Consider the following 22,890-nt stretch of genomic DNA (forward strand, 5'->3'; position numbering starts at 1 on the left):
CGCGACGAATACGTCGACTCGTTGCGCCGCCAGTTCCTCGGCATTGCTTCCCTCGATCGTTCTCCGAAAACTATCTTGATCCTGACAAAGTTCTTCAGTCAGTGGACAATGGTGCATCCACATTTTTAATAAACAAGTGACGTCTCGAGGGATCGATTTAAATGCCGAGTTTATTTATTGCTGACAAGTTCACGCATCTTGCGTGCATATAGCGTCCTCGTCATTTATGTTAATTTATTTCGTGCTGAGGATTGTAAGATTGTTCTTAGAAGAATCGAACAATAGAATTGATTTGAATTGAGAATTGATTTGAATTGAGAATTGATTTGAATTGATTTGAATTGAATTCGTCTACTGCAAGTTAGTCACTGTAGCCGATTAAGTATTGCGTGCGTGGTATCGTCACGCAAAGTGGGTTAAAAACATTGCTGCAAACAAAGGCGGTATTGCTCGTAACATTCAATATATATATTTATTGTCTCAAGATATTGTATGTATTGAAATTTACAAGGCTAGGAATTAAAAGGTAAATTGCGTTAAAAATAAATCGCGTCTAAATATGAAACGTTAACTTCTCTTCGTTGATGATAAATTACCTTTTAGCGGTAAATTTCTAATTTAAGGCCTAGCTGCAGATTCTTTCTTTTCTTATTTGTTTTGAAACTGTGAACCTTACGTAATTAGAAGCACTAACGGTTCTTTTCTCGATAGGATTCCAGTAAAAGCGAAACTGCAATTTATATAAACGCAATTCAATAATATTTTCAGCTCACGAGAGCGCCCGATCGAAGACGCCCAATCAATTGTCGGTCGATATTAACCCTTTAACCGATGTTGACGATTTATTTCTTCCTACTTAAAATTCAAACATTAAATTCATCATTTGCAGTAATTACATTTAAATTTAAACTATAACATGATTATGCGATGCGATGTTTAATTGAAAGTAACTCGATCGCTCTTTACGTAAATAAATAATGAATTACAGCAAATTTTGAATATTGTGTATATTTGCATCACGCGATCCTTATTAAGAGCAGTAAACCTTCCACTTTTAAATTGTTTCATTTTATGCTTTTCAAATACTCGTGTTCTAATATAAGATTAGAGCAGTGCCTCAATGAAGGCCATGGCTATTATGTCAACGGAACTTGGAATCAATTTATGAGCAAGTCCGTACTTAATCATAATTGTAGATGTGCGGTTAAGGGGTTAAACGATCCTAAACGATTCGCTAACGTAACGTTTTCTATTCGCTTGCAAAAACTCGACTGAGTTAACTGGCAGAATTATTATTATAGAATTGCAGTGAACGACATATATAATACAAGTTCTACATTGTCTTCTTATTAATTATATTATAGCACATGATCCTTCGGTAATTCGTTTTCTCAGCGATAATATAAGCAGATCCGCAATAATACGCTAGGCAACCTAGGCGAATGCCCAAGAACGCTAAAAATACTATAGTAATTGTATACTGAAAGTGAAAAGTACGTAAGTGTACTGTAAAAGTATTCGTATGCCATCATTTTATTTTGCGGTAGTCCATCACGCATTGCAAAAGAATCGGGGAAACAAATCTCCATGAGTAAACTGTTTGTGGCGCTTAAGTAATAATTTGTAGTCTTTAAATTTCTAATTTAAAGCAAACCTTACTTGGTTTCGTTAAATTCGTAATCTTCTTCTGAAGAACATTCGTTAATATCCGATAATAATGGAACAATATAAAATCTACCACAAAAATATCATCTTTAATTATAAAAATACGTTTCACCATACTGTTAATAAAGTAATAAACGTTACAAGTATATGGGTCGCAATTTTATAAACGACGCAGCAGCAACACAATGTTAATATCTATATCTAAACATTTTACACATATCTAATATCTATATCTTTTAGGTGTTGAGTTTATCTATTATTGACTAACAGAAAAAATGAGATTCAGAGAAACAGAGATAATGCATGAATGTTGTTTTATTGTATAACGCTTCATGATCTATTTACGTTTACATTCTTAAATGCTAATTAAAACATACAGAAGAAAAATGGCGATATACGAATACTTTTTGTACTTACACATAAATTTCATTTAGTTAATAATTACAATCGAACATTTTGTCCATAAAGGAATAAATTTATAATTGTGTGTATTTGAAGCATTTAAACTGCATGTAAAAGATAATCGAGAATATTTCTGCTTTTACATATATATTTGCTTTGGAGAACTGAAAAACGCTAGAACGTATCGTAGTAGGTTTATCTTACAAATAATGCCTTACTGAAACGTGTCCCTTTAATTTTATTTTCGAAAGAATAGATTTGCAGTTGCATGTTAAGGAAACATGTTAATTGGCAAAGTATACCGCCTAATATAAATCCGTACGTGAAGTTACGTAGATCCTGCTACCAGCTCGTTTTGGTATCTTTCCATATCCTCGAAGCTTTTAATTCTCTTGCGTGTGATTAATTCTAATTGGACGAACGAGATGTTTAGACAATTCCACTACGTTACGGAGAAGTTACGTTTGCTCTTGCCGGTTACTCTGATAAGAAGAGATCCGCGTCGCAAAAATTGTCTTACTCCGTTTTTCGTTTCTCACTTGACTATCACATTCTCAGACCAAGGTCTGAGAATCCTTCGATTCTTAAATCCTCGAATGCTTCTAATCATTTGGTCCTGCAAATACTTGAATTCCAAACTCTTTATTTAATTCCTCTAAAATTCCTTATTTTCTGCTTAATCAATGTTACGTCTTTAGAGCTGTTATATTTGCAGGTCATAAAATTATTAAATTTTTTTTCCATGTAATTTAGGTATGATTAAAAATTTTTTGAAATATAATATTTTTCAATTTCTTGGATAAAATTTCCGTATTAAAATTTTTTGTTTTCAAAACTTCTTGACAGGACTTTTAAATTCTTGCAATGATACATACATATATATCATTTTACAATCCTTCATTTCTTCATACTTTAAAATTTAATTTTTAAAATTTAATCTTCACTTTTCAATTTTCATATCTGTGAAAGGTGGAACTTGTTTTTCTACTGTTCTCGTTGTTAGATTCTTGAATATTTGAACCCTTGAACCCTAAGACCTAACTCTTAGATAACATACAATTCGAATACACGAATTTTCTGGTCTTTAAGTTCTCAAGACTTTTGGATGTTCGGTTTTTCAAATTTGAAGTCATATATTCGTTCAGCCCTAAGAAAATTCTTCGATCTTCTTAGGAGCTGTCATTGCATTGCTGGAAGTTTGAATCCGTGAATTTCCGAACGCGTTTACATTCTTCGGACTCTTGGATTTCTGAACTCTACAATTCTAGGCTTGCATCTCCTTGGATTCGTGAAACTCTCGAATCCTCGGATCCTGGAGCTCGCGTCCTTGGATCCCCAAGGACTCTTTCCCTCCCAATGGTCGGTAACGACTCTTTTCTCGCAGTACGAGTGCACGGTGGATCTTTTCTCGTTTTAATTGGAAGACCAACATTCGTCGTGAAGGTCCTTAAGCGCTAACGCCGATTATAACACCACCGCTTCCGGGAAGGCCGGTCTCTCCCATCAAGGCCAAGTCAACCTCCTTCGCGGCCAATCTACCTTCTGCGATCGCCCACACTACGAGAGACTGTCCACGTCTGCAATCTATTTTACAAAAATCTATGTAATAACAAATGTATGATATTCATACCTTTGTAATTCATAAGTCAATTATTTCGACGATTAATATGAGGATTGTGATATTAAATAATTTTTGTGGTCAAAAGTTTGTCAAGTACAAAGCTGAAAGTTAAATCATAAATTACGTTTAAAATATGTATTAAGGTTCGTTTACACATATCCGTGACGTGTTCCGTTCAGTTCCGTGAATTTCCATCAGTATCAGTGATAATAAATATTGTTTTCTTGTTTTCTAATGGATGTATTCACATACGCCCGGCACAGTCCCGTATTCGGACCGTTCAATCTTATTTGTTTATTCATCTGGAGTTATAACAATTATTGCCAATTCGTCATCCGTAAACTTGAGCCATCTTGAAAATCACTGAATCCAAACTGTATGGATAGATGTGATTAACCGTCACTGACATATCACGAACATCACTGACATGGCACTGATACGATACTGATACGTCACGAATATGTGTAAATGGACCATTACAGTTCTATAATAAGAGCAAACAAAAGATAAGATTAAAAAAAATGATGATACTAAATTTGTAATGGATGCAGGATCTGGGCAATTTCTTTGGCAAAGCTGAAGGTGAAATTAGACAAGAGAAACGAAATCTTTAAAAATATCATATACTGACCGCCTGCCGCATATATTTTGGGTAAACTAGTGCAATATTTCCCGGCTGGAGTCTTATAATTTCCTCTTTCATCCAAGGTGGCGTTCACTTCCGTGGCGATGTACTTCTCGGGTCCGAGGAAGCCCATGGCGAGCAGTACCAGGTCACACTTGTACACCTTCTCAGAATTTGGTACCTCTTCCATCTTCCATCGACCATTCTCGTCCTTTTGCCATTCCACGGTTACCGTCTTGATGCCACTCACGTGGCCGTTTCCGTTGTCCAAGAATTCCTTGCTCAATGTACTGTATCTACGCGGATCTCGGCCGAACTTGAGGGATACCTCCTCGTGGCCGTAATCGACCTTGAACACTCGCGGGAATTGAGGCCACGGGTTATCCTTGCCCCTCTGAACCGGCGGTTCGGGCAGAATTTCAAAGGTCGTGATCGTCTTCGCACCCTGACGTAGCGAAGTTGCTATACAATCGCATCCGGTGTCGCCGCCTCCTATGATGACAACATCTTTGCCCTTGGCAATCAGTCGCATGTCCAGAGGTGCCGCGTTACCCATTTGTTTCTTCTGCCAGTGCTCTAGGAAGCTCACGGCAAAGTGAATTCCCTCGAGCTGACGACCTGGAATCGGCAGATCTCGCGGCCATGTCGCGCCTGTGCACAACAGTATCGCGTCGTACTGTTCTTGAAGTTCCTACAATAACATATGCGTGAGTGTCAAAGAATCATTATACAGATTAATGATGAGTATTTTGAAAAGAAGCATTATTGCTCAAGAAAATGAAGAAATCTATTAGAATACGTACATGTTACAGAAATGAGAAATTAATATTTGTATTCGCCGTACGATGGACGTATCGGTAAAAATATTATCAAACTTTCTCTATTGTACTCTTGTGTAAATGTAAAGTTGAAAAATAGACTGCCCTGCTCTCTAAAATTTGTGGAGTGAAAATACTGCCATGGAGTGAAATGTTTACTCCATTGGAGTTAATATTCACTCTGTTGGAGGAAATATTAACACGCCAACCCTGATGGAAAAATTTTGCTGAAAATGTAATGAAATTGACGAAAAGTGAAATGAAAGTTATTGGAAACTTGTTGAAACCATTTCAAAATAAATCATAAGTTTCGTTATGAAATTCAATGAAATACTGTGAAATTAGATGAAAGTTAATTAATATTACTAAAAATTAGTGAAAAAATTTTAGAAATGTTGTATATTATGAAATTTGCAGAATTTAACTGAAAATAAATTTTTTAATGAAAAATTGCTGAAATGATAATGAAATTGGGTCAATTGCAAGAGATTTTCAACCAAATTTCAGCAAATTTCATTACGTTTTCAGCAAAATTTTTCCATCAGGGAATAGGGTGAACATTTCACTCCATGGCAGTATTTTCACTCCACAAATTTTAGAGAGTGAAACGCACTCGCTTACCTGCATTGTAATATCCTTGCCTACATCGACCTTCGTTCGGAAGATGATTCCTTCCGCGGCGAGCAGAGATACTCTTCTCTGTACGACCTCTTTCGACAGCTTCATCGTCGGTATACCGTACTGCAGCAGCCCACCGATTCTGTCGTTTCTCTCGAATACGGTCACCGTGTGACCCGCTTTGTTCAGTTGATGAGCGGCGGCTAGTCCCGCGGGACCGGACCCGACTACAGCGACTAATCGTCCGGTTCTTCTAGTCGGTGGATGAGGCCTTATCCAACCTTGCTCAAACGCGTGATCGATTATGGCGCACTCGATATTCTTGATTGTCACCGGTGGTTCGGAGATCCCTAGGACGCATGCACCTTCGCAAGGTGCGGGGCAGACCCTTCCAGTAAACTCTAAGAGTATTACAAGAGAATTTCAAAAGATTGGACACAATTACACGATTGATTGATTAGAAGAATGAGTGAAGAGATAAGATTGAAAGAAGTTGACGAAGAAAAGTATGTGTCGGTGTTAAACGATAATAAATGCAACAGAAAGTTATTGTATATAAAAAGTATAATTTTTATAAAAAAAATAGAATCAAGCTTGTTAAGGCCTGTGTCCACGATGCTAGAACTTGGTCCGAGTTCTAGTTTTCAGAAATGTAGCCAATCAATTTGCAGCTATTCCGTAAAAGTTGCAAATTGATTGGCTACGCATTTCTCGATCAAGTTCTAGCATCGTGGACATAGACCTTTAGTGGAGGGATGGAAGAAAAATGGATTTATCGTCACCAAGTGGGGAATAATTTGTATCTAATGAAAAAGAATTCTCATAAATTGACTCACCGGGGAAATTATTAGTTTGCAACAATTGGTTCAAGGCCTCCTTCCAGTTCTGGTGAAATACGAGATCGTTCCACTTGGGAATGATGTTGCCCAACGGGCAACCGTGACTGCTCTGGCAAAACGGCACACCGCACTCCATGCACCTTGCCGCTTGCACCCGCAGAGTCTTCCTGACACCCTGGAAGTTGTATATCTCATCCCAGTCCTCTACACGCTTTTCGACCGGTCTGTACATGGCCTTTTGCCTCGAGTACTTCATGAAACCCTTGATCTTGTCCAGCTTTCGCTGTGCCATCTCCGCGTCTTCTATCGAGTCCTCTATATCTTTGATCTTGCCGTTCGTGATCTGCGTGTTGCCGTTAATTACGCTGGGTGTTTGTTGCTTCGCCTCCTCCATTTGTTTGAGAGCTCGCTGATACTCGTAAGGGAAGACCTTGACGAATCTCGTGGTCGGTTCGGGCCACGAGACGAGCAAATCTTGCGCTATCAACGAGCCGGTCTTCTCGATAAACTCCTCCATCAGTTGTTTCACGTAGGCGATTTCTTCCGGTTTGGTGAGCGGCAGCAACTCCACCATTTCGGGGTTGCACTTGCTCTTGAAGGAGCCGTCGACATCCAACACGTATGCGATTCCACCAGACATCCCGGCCGCGAAATTCCTGCCGGTAAGACCCAGGATCAAGGCGCAACCGCCTGTCATGTATTCGCAACCGTGATCACCCACGCCCTCCACCACAACAATCGCCCCACTGTTACGCACGCTGAATCTCTCGGCAGCGATGCCGCGGAAATAGGCCTTTCCGGAAGTAGCTCCGTAAAGGCAGACATTCCCGACGATTACATTCGCCTCAGAGTTGAACTCGGAATCCTTCGGTGGATATATGACAATTTCACCTCCGCAGAGACCCTGCAAATAAAATTATTTATTTCGTCTGTACAAAAAAAACTACAGTTTGTTGCTGTTTTTGCAATTAACAAAAATATTGTTTACAATGTGACATGATAAATACAATTGAATTAAGATGCATCATTAAAAAGTTTGAATCATTATGATCATTAATTGGATCCAGTTATTAATCATTTGCATCTGCAAAACAAAATGATACTCTTTGAAAAAACATTTATACTTTACTTATTTTGCGATTAAAAGTACTTAAAAAACTAAAAACGTTTGTGTTGCCGTGTTATGTTGCAAAAGCTATTTCTACACGAAGAAATAACAATTAATGACAATTAAGGTTTTAGTATTTAGATATTTACGGTACCGATTTGAACGGATCAATATAAAATTATGCGTAAATTATTTACGTTGCAAATTCATAAGAAACTCGTGCTTACTTTGCCGACGTAATCGTTAGCATCGCCTTCAAGAGTGACATGAATACCCTTCGTCATGAAAGCGCAGAAACTCTGGCCCGCAGAGCCTTTCATCTTGATATTGATGCTATGTTCGGGCAATCCAGCCTCTCCAAATCGTCTGCGAAGCAATCATAAGATAAATGAGAATAAGAAAATTAGAACGATTGGTAAACAATATAAATTATATATCAGTTCTTCGTTGAATTTTTTTTTACATGAAGAACTCGGGAATAGCGGCGTACTTACTTGGCTACATGATAACTCAGCGTCGATCCGAATGCCCTACATTCGTTGTTGATATTCATTTCCATGTCAACTCGAGTGTGTACTCCGTTCAAAATAGGCTCGGCCAGTTCAATTAGTTTATTGTCGAGTCTGTTCTCCAGCTGGAAGTCTTGTTTTACAGTGCCGCCTCTGATATTCACGCCGGGTCTCAAGTCCAGTGCGTTTCGCAGGATATTGCTGAGATTCAAGGTCTTGGCTTTTTCAGAATTGTCGTCGCGTACTTTAAGGAGGTCTGTGCGCCCGATTAGATCCTGGAACTTGCGGATTCCCAGGTTTGCCATGTGTGAACGTACCTGCAGAAACAAGAAAAATAACACTTCAATTTAATAGACTCGTGTGTTTATAATAATTAAATTATTATATTTATATATTCAAGTTTAATTTCAACTTAGTAAGAATCTCATTAAACAAAAATATTTAAAAGAATAAACAAGGAAATAATACAATAAAAACGCATGACACATTAACGAGGTACTTTAGCAGAGGCTAAACATCAATTGGAAGGCACGGTAAAATGAAAACATTCAAGTCGTCCGTACCTCTTCAGCCAACGCGAAGAAGAAATTGATGACATGTTCCGGCTTGCCCTCGAATTTCTTTCGCAATACCGGATCTTGCGTGGCGATGCCCACCGGGCACGTGTTCAGGTGGCACTTTCTCATCATTGTGCAGCCCATTGCGATTAGCGGGGCGGTGCTGAAGCCGAACTCGTCCGCACCGAGCAGCGCAGCCACCACGATGTCGAAACCCGTGCGCATCTGGCCGTCCGCCTGAACAATCATGCGCGACCTCAGATTGTTTAGAGTCAACACCTGATGCGTCTCGGCGATGCCTAGCTCCCAGGGCAATCCGGCGGACTTGATGCCGGTCCAACTGCTGGCGCCGGTGCCGCCGTCGTGGCCTGATATCACCACGTGCTCGGCCTTGCCCTTGGCGACGCCGGCGGCGACGACGCCCACCCCGACCTCGGACACGAGTTTGACGGAGATACGGGCGTTTGGATTGGCGCACTTGAGATCGTAAATCAGCTCGGCCAGATCCTCGATCGAATAGATGTCGTGATGCGGTGGCGGCGAGATCAAGCCGACCCCAGGTACAGAGTGTCTGGTGGCAGCGATCTCTGCGGTGACCTTGTAACCGGGAAGCTCGCCGCCCTCACCGGGTTTCGCGCCCTGAGCCATCTTGATCTGCAAGTCGTCTGCATTTGCCAGGTAACTGGCAGTAACGCCAAAGCGACCACTCGCTACTTGCTTGATAGACGAACGCTTGCTAAACTCCGGATCCTGGTTCAGATATCTGTTGGATAACGATAAACAGTTACAGGTCCAATCGATCGATTCTTAATTAGTCGCGATAGTTGCAACAATAATTTAACGTTTTCAAACTCTTAGATCATAAAATCCCTCATTATATTTTTGCCCTCGTTATACCTGTCCGCGTTTTCACCGCCTTCGCCGGTGTTGGACTTGCCGCCGATGCGGTTCATAGCGATTGCCAGGGTAGCATGAGCTTCCATGGAAATGCTGCCGAAACTCATCGCGCCAGTCGCGAAGCGTTTCACAATTTCCGACGCGGCTTCCACGTCCGTGATGGAAATCGGATTGCGCGACTTCTTCAGCTCCAGCTGGCCGCGCAGAGTGCAAGCCTTCACCATTTCCATCGTGGTCTTGCGATAATTTTCGTAAGCAGGGTTGTTTTTGGAGACAACATATTCCTGATGAAGAAAAGATCTTTAGGATGAAGACTTTGCACACAATTACGTTTTTCTTTACGTTATAGTAAATGCAAATTGTCAATAGTTTTTTCGTCTTTAAGACACTATGTCTTCGTTACCTGTAGACTAGCAATGCTCGCGGGATCATTGATATGTTTCTCGCCGCCGGATCGCCAGTGATAAATCCCTGGATTGCGAATGACCAGCATATCCATTGGTTTGTCCCAATACGTTATTTGATGCCGCTCGAACGCCTCCTTGCCCAAAATATCGAACGTCACGCCGCCAATACGAGAATGAGTACCCTGGAAAATTTGAGTATGCGTAATTAGCGATTAACAAAAATATTACTTACGATGTAACATGATAAATAAAATTTAATTAAGATGCATCATTAACAAATTTGAATCATTATGCTCATTAATTGGATCCAGTTATTAATCATTTGCATCTGAGAAAAACAAAGTGATACTCTTTGAACAAATTTATAATTTATTAAAAAATATTTACAAAAATGACAAACGTTTGAAACATACGTTATTTGTGTGGGCGTGCTTATTTATTAAAAGTTAGTTTTGACAAAGCAAATATATTTTTCTTAAGAAATTCTCATATCTCTTGGGCCACAATATGAAAAATACCTTAAAGCATTTATCGATGACTTCGTCGGCCAATCCAACCGCTTCGAATATCTGCGCTCCTTTGTAGGATTGCAAGGTTGAGATTCCCATCTTTGCCATCACTTTCGCGATTCCTCGGTCCATAGCGTCTGCGTAATTCTGTGGAATTTAAGCGATTAGATAATTTTTCTATCCACCTTCCACATTCAAACAATAACAACTTTTTATTATTAACATCTCAAAACAATGATTTTCCTTTTGTGAGGCTTACCTTATAAATAATATCGTCATTAAAAGTTTCGTCGAAAACGTGATCCGCCCTCAGATTTTTCGCCATCTCGAACACTAAGTAAGGACATATGGCATCTGCTCCGTAACCGAGTAGCACGCAAATATGATGCACCTCTCGAGCCTCGGCAGTTTCCAATATGAGACCGACCTTCATGCGCTGCCTCTCTTCGATTAAATGATGATGGGCAGCGCCCAGAGCTAACAGGCTGCTTACCGGAACTCTAAAGTCGAACAGACGCGAATTACAGTCCCATTTCTTTCAGATTCGCTCTGGAACATGTCGATATTTTGTTTCAGATTGAGCTCACCTTGTCGGACCACCCTGTCGATCGGATAGCACGAGGAGCTGATAACCGGCCCTAGCAGCCGCATTAGCCTCAGTGTTAACGCGATCCAGCGTCTTCAACAAACCGCCAGGCCCGTCTTCAATAGGGTAAGTGATATCGATCACTTTTGTTCTCCAATTACGATGAGTCGTGTGCTTGAGAACCTCAAGATCGCCCAGAGACAATATCGGTTGGGGCAAGAATAGGCGGTGCACTTGCAATTCGTTCGGTTCCAGAATGTTACTCTCGGGTCCGATTGGGCAGAGCATTGACATTACGATCTTCTCGCGGAATGGATCGATCGGTGGATTCGTTACCTATACATTAACGCACATGTCAAATACGTACGTTAGATCGTACTTGATTGTTAAACCAATTTCTGTAATTTCTTTCGTCGCTTTTCTTTTACATTTTTTCGTCTTCAATTAACGATAATTAATTTTTTTGCGTACCTGCGCGAATAGTTGCTTGAAGTATTCGTATAACAGTGGTTGGAATTCAGACAAACACGCCAAGGGAGCGTCGTTGCCCATAGATCCCAATGCTTCTTTCCTGAAAGAAAAGTTTCGTTGTTCGTGAATATTTATTATTAATTAAAACATTATTCACGAAAAAATTATAACGTATTAAGATACATGATTACACAATCTCGACTCTATCAAAGGGGAAAGGATATTTTCATAAACAACATTAGCAATAATATCGTTTAGTGATAATTCATTAAATTTGCATAATCGGTAATTCTTTGAATTTACGCGAATCTAGTATTTTTACTTCGTTATTGCATATAAAATATTATTATTCCTATCACATTTTCATATGGCGTTGAAAGGAGAAAATTTGTTGGCGTACGTACTTAGTTTGCACCATGGGCAAAAGTAATAGATTGATGGTCTCCAAAGTGTAACCGTAAAGAGAGAGCCGTTTGTCGCCGCTCCAAACTCTATTCACGACCGAAACCTCATTTACGCCGTTGATAGCGTTCTTTTTCGCGATGGCTGTCTCGGCGGACAGACCGTTCTCGATCACGTCCCCTGCATTGCTGTTGCGAACATGTGCGGCACGCAATTCATCCATGGTGATCTGCGTTCAAGACCGCATTGTCAATTACTAATTGCCGAAGTTAAGAGCGTCACCAAATGAAAGATTGAAGAGTAGAACTGGTACCGCAATTTTGAATATATTTTCATGATCGAGCGTACAGGCAGATATCAAATCGGGAGTTCTGTTAGTGATTGATTAATTGACAAATTAATAACCGGAAAAGGTAAAGTTAATAGATGCTGCGAACCTCCATGCAAAAAAAATTATCCGAGATATTTTTTCGCGGATACTTTTCTACTTGCTCGTGATATTTATCTACTACTACCTACTTATACATGCTAATTTGTGTTTTTCTACTATATTGCTACCTCCACCCAGTTTACCGTATTGAAAGAAACCAACGTACTCAAAATGGTATGATTAGAACAACTCACCCTCTGCGTGTCGACGATAACAGCATGTACAGCAGTGTAAAAAAAAGTTAGTTTTGCATTAGAAATGTTTTTTTTGCGACGATGTAGATGTAAGTTTTAATACAATTATTGTGATTTTCATTAAAATGAACGGGATTTCTGAGTTAAATATTTGACGAAGCAAGACACACACGCACACGCACACACATTGATGACTTTAGAATGCGTTAGTTGACTAATTAGGTGTATTAATTGACTGAGTAATTGATGTGTGCAACGAGGAGACAGAAAAGCGAGGGGTGACTTAATTTTCGAGTTGCCTGATATTATTCTTTATGCAAGCACGTTAAGTCTAATATGCCTTATGTATAAAACACAAGTTGTATACAGAGTATCGCGTAATCGCGTAACCTCAGGAAAGCATTACGATAGAAAGGTTCGTCCGACAGAATTTACCGTTCTATCGTTCGATAGAAAAATGAGGTAATAAAAGTCTTTTTAACTTTGATCTCGAACGACAATCTTCTTAAATGGGATGTAAAATTTGGCCTTATTCCCGAAGTAACACTTGATTGATCGCGAATCGATCTCGATTGGGGGAAAAGCTGCGTTTAGCTACCTGTTCCTTGAGCCACTTGGAATGAGACCTGCTTCGAGCGATCTGCAACTTGAGCTCGACATCCTGTATGATCCTCTTCTCTTCGGTGTCAACGAGAAGCATCCGGCCGGGCTTCAAGCGACTCTGCAAATAAAAGAGTACACCAATAATCGCCATAGAACGGGTTCGACACGTCGATGATCGACATTCATATGACAGCACTGGATGACGGTCCTACAGCTCTATACAAACCTAGTCCCTAGATGACAAATTATACATCATACATGATACATGATCAAAAAATAAATAAAATACGATATATGTGATTAGCTATTATACATGTACACTAACATACAGCGAGTAGGTATTGCGGATCGATCGATGACAGTCTGCCCTTACCGACTCTTTGGATATCGCTATCGGTTTACCTTTAATCCTCGAATGTGACATTTCTGCAGCCTTATTAAGAGGAACGAGAGAAAATATACATTTGAGGATCACCGAATCCTGGATGAAGTCAGTGACGATCGTCTCAATGGCTGGCATTGGTGATGATCGGCCAGTGTAAAGGCAGAGTGCCAGTACATTACATTGTTTCGGTAATATCTGAGATCTATAGAATTCGCACAAAGTCATCCGACGAGCGTTAAAATGTAAATTGCTTTACTCTTGTCCGCACGGCAGAACTCTGTTTATCGGTCCGTCTATACGCGAGCATCTGTCTCGATGCGCTCGATTGGTCATTTCAGGCGCAACATTACACTTGTTAGGGACACTCGATGGAGACGATCACGCTTCTTGCTTCCGACGGAGATGCCAAAATGTAATGAGTAATGTATTTGTTAGACATAGATGAAATACGGTGAGAAAAAAAGTGATCTGTGTAGTAAACAAATCGCATGATGGTGCTTGCATCCCAGAACGAAGACGCCCATAGATTTAAGAACCTGGCCGAGGACGCAACATACGTAACCAAGGACGCACATGTGATCAACGATTTGTATAATCAAAGACCTCTGGAACTCAAAATTTGCGTAAGCATGCAATTATCAAGCCGTAAATCTGCAAAAACCATTATTCCGTGGAATCAACAAGCCATGCGTCCTCCCGGCTCTGCCCCTTTGAATTTTACCGTCGGGAAATCTCGACTCTTTCGACCTTCTAATAAAGAGAGTTCTGCCGTATCGCCGACCTCCCTCCCTTTTCTCCTCCTCTAATGAGAAATCAGCGGGAGGTCAATAAAGCGGGTTCTTTTGTGACACAATAATAATCAGTCGACGAGACAAATGTGAACCGTCGAGAATGATGGCGAGAAGACGCGTTATCAAAGCTAGATATGCGCCCGAGAGTTTCGCTGACGCAAGACTCGCTCCGTCGGGGAGGATTCTCGAAAGCACTCAAGCGAGGACCGACTCGATCTCGTCGTCCGTTGAACAATCTCCCCTGACGAAAGTCGCTCTTGGCCGGCGAGACTTTCAAGTGACGTTAAAAAATCCAAGGCGGCTTATTCGCGCGACAAAATGCGCAAGCATTGCTTTTGTACAATTGTAATATACGAGCAGGCTCTTTCGTTGCCTTTCCGTAGAGAGAGACATCCTTGGCCAGGGAGAAAAGGGTCTAACTTGTCCGGACAGACCACCGACAGGCCTCCTCGGTCGCTCTTCCACTAGCTGAAATTGCTGTATATCGGGGAGAAATGTAGAGAATAGGCGCGGAGATGAGAGTAAAGGGGGCTGGGGGGAAAAAAGATTGAGCATACGAGGGTTGATTCGTCGCGTAAATCATATATCACTGCGAGCTAGCTGTCTCTGCCTCAGACAGAGTGAGAGACACTCCCGTGGAATCGGCTGGTGCTTGGGATGCGCATATTTCCTTCGTTTACCTTCAGGACTACATTGCTGGGCGGAGTATCATAGACGCCCACTTCGGACGCCATCACCATCATGTTATCCTTAGTGACGTAGAAGCGCGACGGGCGCAGGCCGTTTCTGCCAAACAAAAATTCAAAAAGGTCTTTTGTATTTCACGCCACCTCTGTGTCTCGCGCTAGGTATCAGCTGAGTGAACTACATTGCTGTTCGTTCGTTCGCTTGCCTTCCTGCTGGCTTACTCGCGTTATACTCTCTTTCTCTCTCTCTTTCGTTCTCTATATCATCATTCTTTCTCTCGCTTTCTCAGTCTCTTGGCCTAGGCCCTATTTACCTGCGTTAGCAGCACGTTGGGACAACGATGGACACTTAGTAAATCGTAAACATCGATTCTCGCTTTGGCTGTACAGAACAAGGCAGGGCAAAGGGAAGTCGTGCGAAATTTTTCTACTTGTTTCTATAAGCTTTCGCGTGACATTTTTACATTTACTTTCATTTTAAGTAACTATTGCTCGTATTTTATAGTAACTTTCGACTTTGCGAGATGCTTACTGTGGATATTAAAGTAGTGAAGTAAGTAATTGAAAGTATAAGTGGATGCTACAACAAGTATAAATCAAATGTCATTTATATTATTTTAATCGAGGGATAAACCGCTGAGGGCATTGTGGTGTACAGATTTGCAACATTACTGGGCATTACTAGGCATTTTTTGGGCCTTACTGGGGCATTATAAAACTAAGATAAAACAAGATAAGATACAGTAATAGGCATTGGTGCACATGACTTTGGTCAGTGGTTTACCCCTCAATTGCAATAGACAAGAGCATAGAAGAGAAAATTTTATTATTATTAAAAGAGACCAGTATGTGTGTGGCAGGAAAACTAAATAATTTCGGAAAACGACACATTTCTGATTTACGGCAAGTAAAGGCCAATTTTCAATTTTTCAGGAAATTTCTATCTATAACATTTTCTAGAATCAATTCTAGAATCCTAGGACAGTGAATGGGTTACACTTTCATTTACAATTACCGCTCGTTAATGCGAACCTTCTACTGTCATGTAAAAATAAAATCGCATCTCGATTGAACGGAAGCTTTAATAACTTCCTTAAAGTTATTGAAGCAATTTTTGTAAAAATACCCTTACAAAGGAATCTATCTATTTTCCTCAATGAATATTTTTATCGTGTCATTTTAATCCGCGTAATTTCTATAGTATAATAACTGGATTCGCGGGGCAAGGGGTGTTTTTATTTATCCCTCGTTCGATTGCACGACTTCCCTCTGCCTTAGAAATCCATGTTTACCTGTACCCGAGAATATCTCTACACACGTGTGCACCGTTCTCATATATTTCGTGAGCACCGTTAATCCTGCTGAATGCGTCTTGCAAAGTGTAGGCAATACGCCCACGTAGCCTAGCATTCTTTCTTCGCGGCTCCCCTAACAAACGACACCGCAGAGTCCTTTCGTTCGGCTCGTTTCTCTTTCAATGGAATGCTTTCAACACTTTGAATTCCACTTCAGTTCAATTCTTTGCATCTCCACATTCTGCTACATTTATTTTCAGCTGTACTTTGAAGAGCTTTCCAATAACGAGCAAGCGCTTTCATAGCGATTTATATATTAAAATCGCGCAAATAAAACTAAAAGGCAAGCAAGTACCTGCTGTATTATCGCAGGAATTCTGCAAAGAGTTAATTAGATCGCGCGACCTCCTTTAATTTAATGAATATTTATTCTCAGCTGTCAACGCGGATTTTAGGTTTATCGGTGCGAAACATTTTATTATTTCTTTGCTCTTGGCAAATTCGATATTTCTTTGTTTGAGAAATACTTATGACACCAGACGATTCTTTGCGGTATTAATTCGCTATTGCACGGAATTATTTCAGTGCAAAGAACTCACTCGCTTACCTGTGCAGCTTCCAGCAAATTTAAGTGAATTCTTTCTAATGGTTTTCGGGAATCTTATGCAACAGCGAATTAACACACGCATTCATCTCCCGCACTTTTTGGACACGTTGGACAGTTAAGAATTTAATTTATCGCCGCATTTATTTCATCTTAGCAATCCGATATCTATCAATTTATAAATTTCAGAATTTTTTCAACCAATACGTAAGCCAACGAATATCTCACGTCGTTAATGTTTGGCAATAATTTCTCTTCGCCATTCTTAAAAGACATTTATACCAAAGAGATATTTACATTTAACGTCAAAACATTTTGAAATATAAAATGCGGCAACGTGCAACGTCAGCGCGACTGGATTCAAAGTGTTGAAAAGTCAACGGGGCCAAAGATCCAAGAATCCGCACAACCGCGAATCACTCTCGATCCGGGCAGTCGCAGACTCGTGGGTCTATGGGCACAAAATGTGGCAAAGGTTACCAGATAGCACGAACGAGAGGGAAGTGGAGCCTACGTAAAAACGTGTGATAAACATGGCGTGACGAGAGATAGAAAATTTCTACCTGTCCAAGGTAGCGCCGACGTAACGGCCATCGGTGAAGGTCAGAAGAGCCGGGCCGTCCCAGGGTTCCATGGCGCAGGCCGCCCAGTGGTAGAAGTCCCGCTTTTCAGTGGCCATCGTCAAGTCGTTCTGCCAAGCCTCCGGTACCATCGTCATGACAGCCTGGATTCAGTAACATTTCAAGCGTTTGTTCGAGGATCGAGATTCACGAAATCAAGAAACTGCAAAACTAAGGAATCGTAATGCGCGATCGTAGTATACGTGGCGAACCGGGGAACTGATGGGATGAGGAGCGTTAAACATGTAAAGTTCTTCGAACAGTGGTATTCTCAGATCCTTTCGAAGCAGAGGCGGGGATTATCTCGAAAAGAGAGAGATTCGAGTGTCTAGGAAAAGCAGGGAGAAAGCCCTTAAAAATTAAGGCTTTACGAAGTTAAAGATTATCACAAAGCTTTGTGCTGTCAAAGAGAATTCCTAGAATCTTTGAATCTGTGAAAGCTAACTCGTGAAAACAAGTATCTTTGAGAAGAATAGTTCACAGAATCGTGAAATCAATTTCCTATGAAGTCGAGGGTTTATAGCAATACTTAATATTTGTTAGACGGCGTTTCTGGTTTAATTTCATAACGTAAATTCACCTCGGGCAACGAGCGTTGTCCCGCCATCACCAAGAACTCGAGTACACAGTCCGCCGATCCAGAGTCAGAGAGATTCGGTTCTACGACAGGGTAGAGCTGCTTCAGCTGATCCCCGTATATCTGGCTGCTCATCACGCCCTCGCGCGCCTTCATGAAGTTCACATTGCCGCGCAGGGTATTAATTTCACCGTTGTGAGCAAGCAAGCTACGAACAAACGTTATACGGATTATTACGGCTGCGGTTTGTAAAATGTCCCGCGGAAACTACGATTAAATTACGCCAAAATCTTATTTATCGCTGTAACGAAGGACTACTCGGAACCTGTGTGGGCAGAATTGGCCGCGTTGTCTACAAAACAGACGAGTCGCGGATTTTTGGTATGCTCGACAATACGCGGACAAACGGAACAAGGGTAAAGGTGTAACGAAACAAGTATTAGATAATTAATACGCCGACCTTGTTCTTAAAACGGAATTTATCATTTGAGTCGTCATAAGCGAGTAAACACTCTAATTTTATGACAGTAATAAAAAAAATACTTGAAAAAGTTCGAACAGTTCTATTTGTACTTTATCAGTGTTTACCTTCAGTCACAAAAATAAATTAACAGTTTTGTATACTTTTCATATAAATGAACAATATGATTATACACATATGATCGAAAGCAGAGAACGCGCAAAAATTCTCGGATTATTTTATTTATGTCGCTTGTACAAATTGACGAAATTGAAAAAGTTTCAACAGTTCTATTTGTACTTTCAAGGTCCATTTTATCAGCTTTATTTTGCAGTCTTTTGATCACAAAATAAATTAACAGCGTTGTATATTCTTCGAGCAATATAAATAAACAATACGATCGTGTGATCGAAAAGAGAAAGCAAAATTCTTGTACTTTTTATTTATATCGCTCGTGAAAAATAACGAAATTAAATAAATACAAATATTTCTGTATTCCCAACCCACTATTAAAAGGGATTATTGCTGATATATCGTAAATTGCTGCTGATAACATCTTATCCATGATATTTATGGGATTCTGTGTAGACTCTTACCGTAAAGGATGCGCCCTTTCCCAACTCGGAAAAGTATTTGTGGAGAACCGTGTGTGTACCAGTGCCAGATAGGTCTCGAATTTCGGAGACTGGTATGAAAGAGGAAAAAAAATGCGATATTACATTACTGTTTCCACGACGGCACACATAATGCATTTTATGTAAGACTTCCAGACGCAAACGGCACGTTTTCTTGAGGCAAAAGAAAACGGTACAGAAATAAACTCACGGACTCACCTTCAAGTCCGTGAAATACAGCCATAACTGATCAGCGGTGAGCTGACCTTTGTAGACGACCGTCTTCAACGACAACGAGCAAATGTAGTATCGCAATTCCGGCCGCGGGATTGAATGCGACGATCTCTTCCTCAGCACGAAAATCTGGCCAACAGAATACGATCGAAACGTAAAATCTGAAACGTATAACTAGTGATCGATCAAACAAAGGGTTCGCGTTTTAACCTTGAAAATCGCGACTATCTGCGACGAATCCGAGTTCTAATTTTATAAATTGGCAAAGTCGTTTAATGCCAAGTCGTTTAACCCGCGATATAGTGCGCGCAACTTTGGATTCATTAATAATTAATCCTTGGGGAGTCTTCCAAACTAGGCTCCGAAGAGGCAACGTACGGAGATATTCGATTAATTACCGAGCAATATAACAATGTACATTTTAGTAACAACGGTAAACCGGACATATAAAATATCAGTTAATGCTGATTAAATAAATCTGATAAAATTAATCAGTTGAAATTATCTCTTAATTGTCATATTATTATATACAAAGCTAGAATTTAGAGAGGTACGATTAAACGCTGACCACAAAACTGATGGATTTCACAGTTCGAAGTTAGGAATTAAGCAAATTACCTGTCGTTTAAGCGTTTCCGCATCTTGATCGCCGGTAACGAACACTTGACGCATGTACGGTTCGCACTTCTTCGCCACTTGGCCAATCTGGGTGCTATCAGTGGGAACAGTACGCCAACACAGCACCTACGAATCACGCGACCTCGAGAATATGCCAGATACCGTACAACAACGCGGTAATTTAAGCATTCGAACCGATAAACAAGTAACAGTAATGATATCCTACTCTTAAATTGCACTCCTTAGCGAGCTTCTCAAATGCGGCTTCTGCTTCCTTATGGGTGTTTTTGTCAAGGAATAATATACCGGTCGCGTATCGTCCGAACTCGGGCAGTTCGATGTTTCCTCGTTCGCTGCAATGCAAAAAATAGCAACTGATTCGTCACGTTCGGATCAATATTCTGTAAAATTAACGATTTGTCAAAAGCAGTACAAGGATTTGCGGATTAGAGAAACTAAGGATCTGCAGACTCAGGGATCTGTGACGAAAGATTTAGAGAACTATGCCAAGGTGTGTGTGTGTGTGATTTCGATTTGCGCTCAGATTATCGTAGACATGAATTCATAAAAAGTAATGGACATTTAAAAGTTCAGGAATAAGTTTTGTGGATTTGAGGGAATTTCTATGAGAATCTGAGAGAATCTTTCGTAATCTCTGTGAGAAATAATTTCTACTGTGAATCGCAGAAACTACGTGTAATCGTCCTTCTAATTGCGGTTAGCTGTTTATAAAATGTTCTCAATTTTAGATGTTCGATCTCCAAATAGTGAGTGCAATATACGAAGATAAAATCGAAACTAATAAACATGCAACGGTAATTCAGACGTGAGCCTCTGATTTTCATATTGGCATTTGCGCTAATTTTCAATTAAATTTCAACGTTAACTGTAATTAAATTTTCACTTTAATCGAGGAGCAAGTTAAATGTGACACAGGCACTTGGACGATTAAATCGGATTAAATCGGAAGTCTCATGAGTACGTCGGAAGATATAAAAGTCTCAGAGACTAAGCTCGATCTCGTCGACTAATAAGCATGTCGCTGGGCTTCTTACCGAATCTCATTGGCATAATAATCGTGCGGTATTGCGCAAAGCACACCGGCACCGTCACCAGTATCGTTATCGCAGGCGCATGCCCCTCTATGATTCATTCGCGCCGACAATGTCTGAGCATCTCGTACGATCTGAAATTCGCAGATAACGACGATAAGTGTGAGAAGACCGATCCAATCTACGGGTCGTCGCGCAATGAAAACATAAGATCGCGAAATTCATACGTTACCAAGTGAGCTGTTTGTCTCCAAGCCGGAGAACTCTCGTTTCTCTCTCTCTTAGACATTTAATTGATTTATATTCCTGTTTGGTCTAATCGTTTTCCCGCATACTCCAACTCTGTTTTTAAAATTGCGCGCAATTCTAAGCTTCGAAATCGTAACTCGACTTTACATAAATCTTCGACTCTCACGACTTTAAAATAGCGACATAATTACTCGAGACTTTTTATTGTCCACAATTCAGAACTTTTTCCCTAGATCTGTCTAAGGAAGCTCATCAGTACGCTACACATTATTACTGTTTTCCGCATTTATCTCTTTATGACACATTTTTATTCGCTCTGCGCGATACAACGCAAAATACGGACGTAAATCTATAATAGATTACAAAGATCAAACGCGCGACACTCGAGAGAGACGCGGATCGTTCTTTGAACTTGACACGTAAAAGACAGACGAAGCTTAAAATCGACTCACCTTGTGCGACCTCTTCCCGTCAATGGCGACGATAAAGCCAACGCCGCAAGCCTCTCGTTCGAGGGTAGGGTCATATAGACCTTGCTTCGGAGGCAAGGTCCACGGCTCGGAACTCATAATCTTAATCTGAAAAGCGAGGAGAGAAAAATTCATCGCGTCATTTCGATCGATAATAACTTGTTAATTGCCTCAACTGTCTCTTTTTTTTTCTCTCTTATACGCAAATAACCGGAATAAGTGTCAACGGGTGGGGGGGGGGGCAAACCGCTGAGGGCATTGCGGTGTACAGATTTGCAGCATTACTGGGCGTTACAAAGATAAAATAAAATGAAACAAGATAAATAAGATAAAATAAGATAACAAGATAAAGTGATGCCCACTGGGCACTGGTGTACAAGATCCCCCGAGGGATAAACCGCTGACCAAAGTCTGAGGGCATTGTAGTGTACGAATGTGCGGCATTGCTAGGCATTTTTTGGGCACTATAAAATCAGATAAAACAAGATAAAAAAGTAATGCCCGCCGGGCATTAATAGGCATTGGTGTACATGCTTTTGGTCAGCGGTTTGCCTCTCTCGAGTTTTACAAGAGAAATATTTTTTAAACAATTTTCACGCTGGAGCGAGGATTCGTTGCTAAACGGCCGAGATGTCACGTGTCCCTTTCAGCTCTCGCTGGTACAATTGTCTGTGAATTTTGAACTCGGAATTTTAAATGGGAAACAAAATTGCTGCCTCGTCCCTTCCGATTCGCAGATTCGTAAAGTTGGCGCGTGCTGTGATCTGTCGGGTCCTCGGACAGATAGGCGTTTATAGCTGCGCAATTAGAAGTAGCGAGGGGTAAACCGCTGACCAAAATCATGTACATACACCAATGCTTACTAATGTCCAGTGGGCATTACTTTATCTTATTTTATCTCGTTTTATCTTTTTAGATTCTTCATAATAGCCCAGCAAGGCCAAATAACACTTGCCGATGCCCAAAAAATGTCA

General features: G+C 40.5%; 2 protein-coding genes across 5 annotated transcripts in view; one reads left to right on the forward strand and one right to left on the reverse strand.

Annotated features, from left to right (window-relative positions):
• Positions 1-448: 448 nt before the first annotated feature.
• The window catches only part of LOC105559493 (putative glutamate synthase [NADPH]), a 43,495-nt gene continuing 21,053 nt past the window's right edge, over positions 449-22,890 (reverse strand). For 2 of the 4 annotated variants that reach the window (XM_012007826.1, XM_012007825.1), the window contains exons 2-26: positions 21,899-22,024; positions 21,201-21,331; positions 20,372-20,498; positions 20,146-20,271; positions 19,513-19,656; positions 19,276-19,364; positions 18,223-18,427; positions 17,586-17,746; positions 15,118-15,223; positions 13,257-13,379; positions 12,659-12,661; positions 12,037-12,263; positions 11,633-11,732; positions 11,163-11,497; positions 10,835-11,075; positions 10,585-10,722; positions 10,063-10,248; positions 9,660-9,943; positions 8,769-9,525; positions 8,191-8,522; positions 7,924-8,062; positions 6,586-7,492; positions 5,753-6,150; positions 4,320-5,004; positions 449-3,651 (exon numbers count right to left, since the gene is read on the reverse strand). In XM_012007826.1, the coding sequence (XP_011863216.1) occupies positions 3,515-3,651; positions 4,320-5,004; positions 5,753-6,150; positions 6,586-7,492; positions 7,924-8,062; positions 8,191-8,522; positions 8,769-9,525; positions 9,660-9,943; positions 10,063-10,248; positions 10,585-10,722; positions 10,835-11,075; positions 11,163-11,497; positions 11,633-11,732; positions 12,037-12,263; positions 12,659-12,661; positions 13,257-13,379; positions 15,118-15,223; positions 17,586-17,746; positions 18,223-18,427; positions 19,276-19,364; positions 19,513-19,656; positions 20,146-20,271; positions 20,372-20,498; positions 21,201-21,331; positions 21,899-22,015 (6,198 nt within the window). In that variant the 5' untranslated portion in view covers positions 22,016-22,024 and the 3' untranslated portion in view covers positions 449-3,514. Of the gene's footprint in view, positions 3,652-4,319; positions 5,005-5,752; positions 6,151-6,585; positions 7,493-7,923; positions 8,063-8,190; positions 8,523-8,768; positions 9,526-9,659; positions 9,944-10,062; positions 10,249-10,584; positions 10,723-10,834; positions 11,076-11,162; positions 11,498-11,632; positions 11,733-12,036; positions 12,264-12,658; positions 12,662-13,256; positions 13,380-15,117; positions 15,224-17,585; positions 17,747-18,222; positions 18,428-19,275; positions 19,365-19,512; positions 19,657-20,145; positions 20,272-20,371; positions 20,499-21,200; positions 21,332-21,898; positions 22,025-22,890 lie in introns of those variants that run through there. The other 2 variants (XM_012007827.1, XM_012007828.1) reach the window with 2 other exon arrangements.
• Positions 11,212-22,890, forward strand: part of LOC105559492 (protein retinal degeneration B) — a 76,557-nt gene continuing 64,878 nt past the window's right edge. The window contains exon 1 of the mRNA XM_012007810.1: positions 11,212-11,287. The gene's annotated coding sequence lies outside the window, so the exon portion shown is untranslated. The remainder of the gene's footprint in view (positions 11,288-22,890) is intronic.

The sequence above is a fragment of the Vollenhovia emeryi genome, unplaced genomic scaffold, assembly GCF_000949405.1.
Source record: "Vollenhovia emeryi isolate VEMERY1.0 unplaced genomic scaffold, V.emery_V1.0 DF939267.1, whole genome shotgun sequence".
In the NCBI taxonomy this organism is placed as follows: domain Eukaryota; kingdom Metazoa; phylum Arthropoda; class Insecta; order Hymenoptera; family Formicidae; genus Vollenhovia; species Vollenhovia emeryi.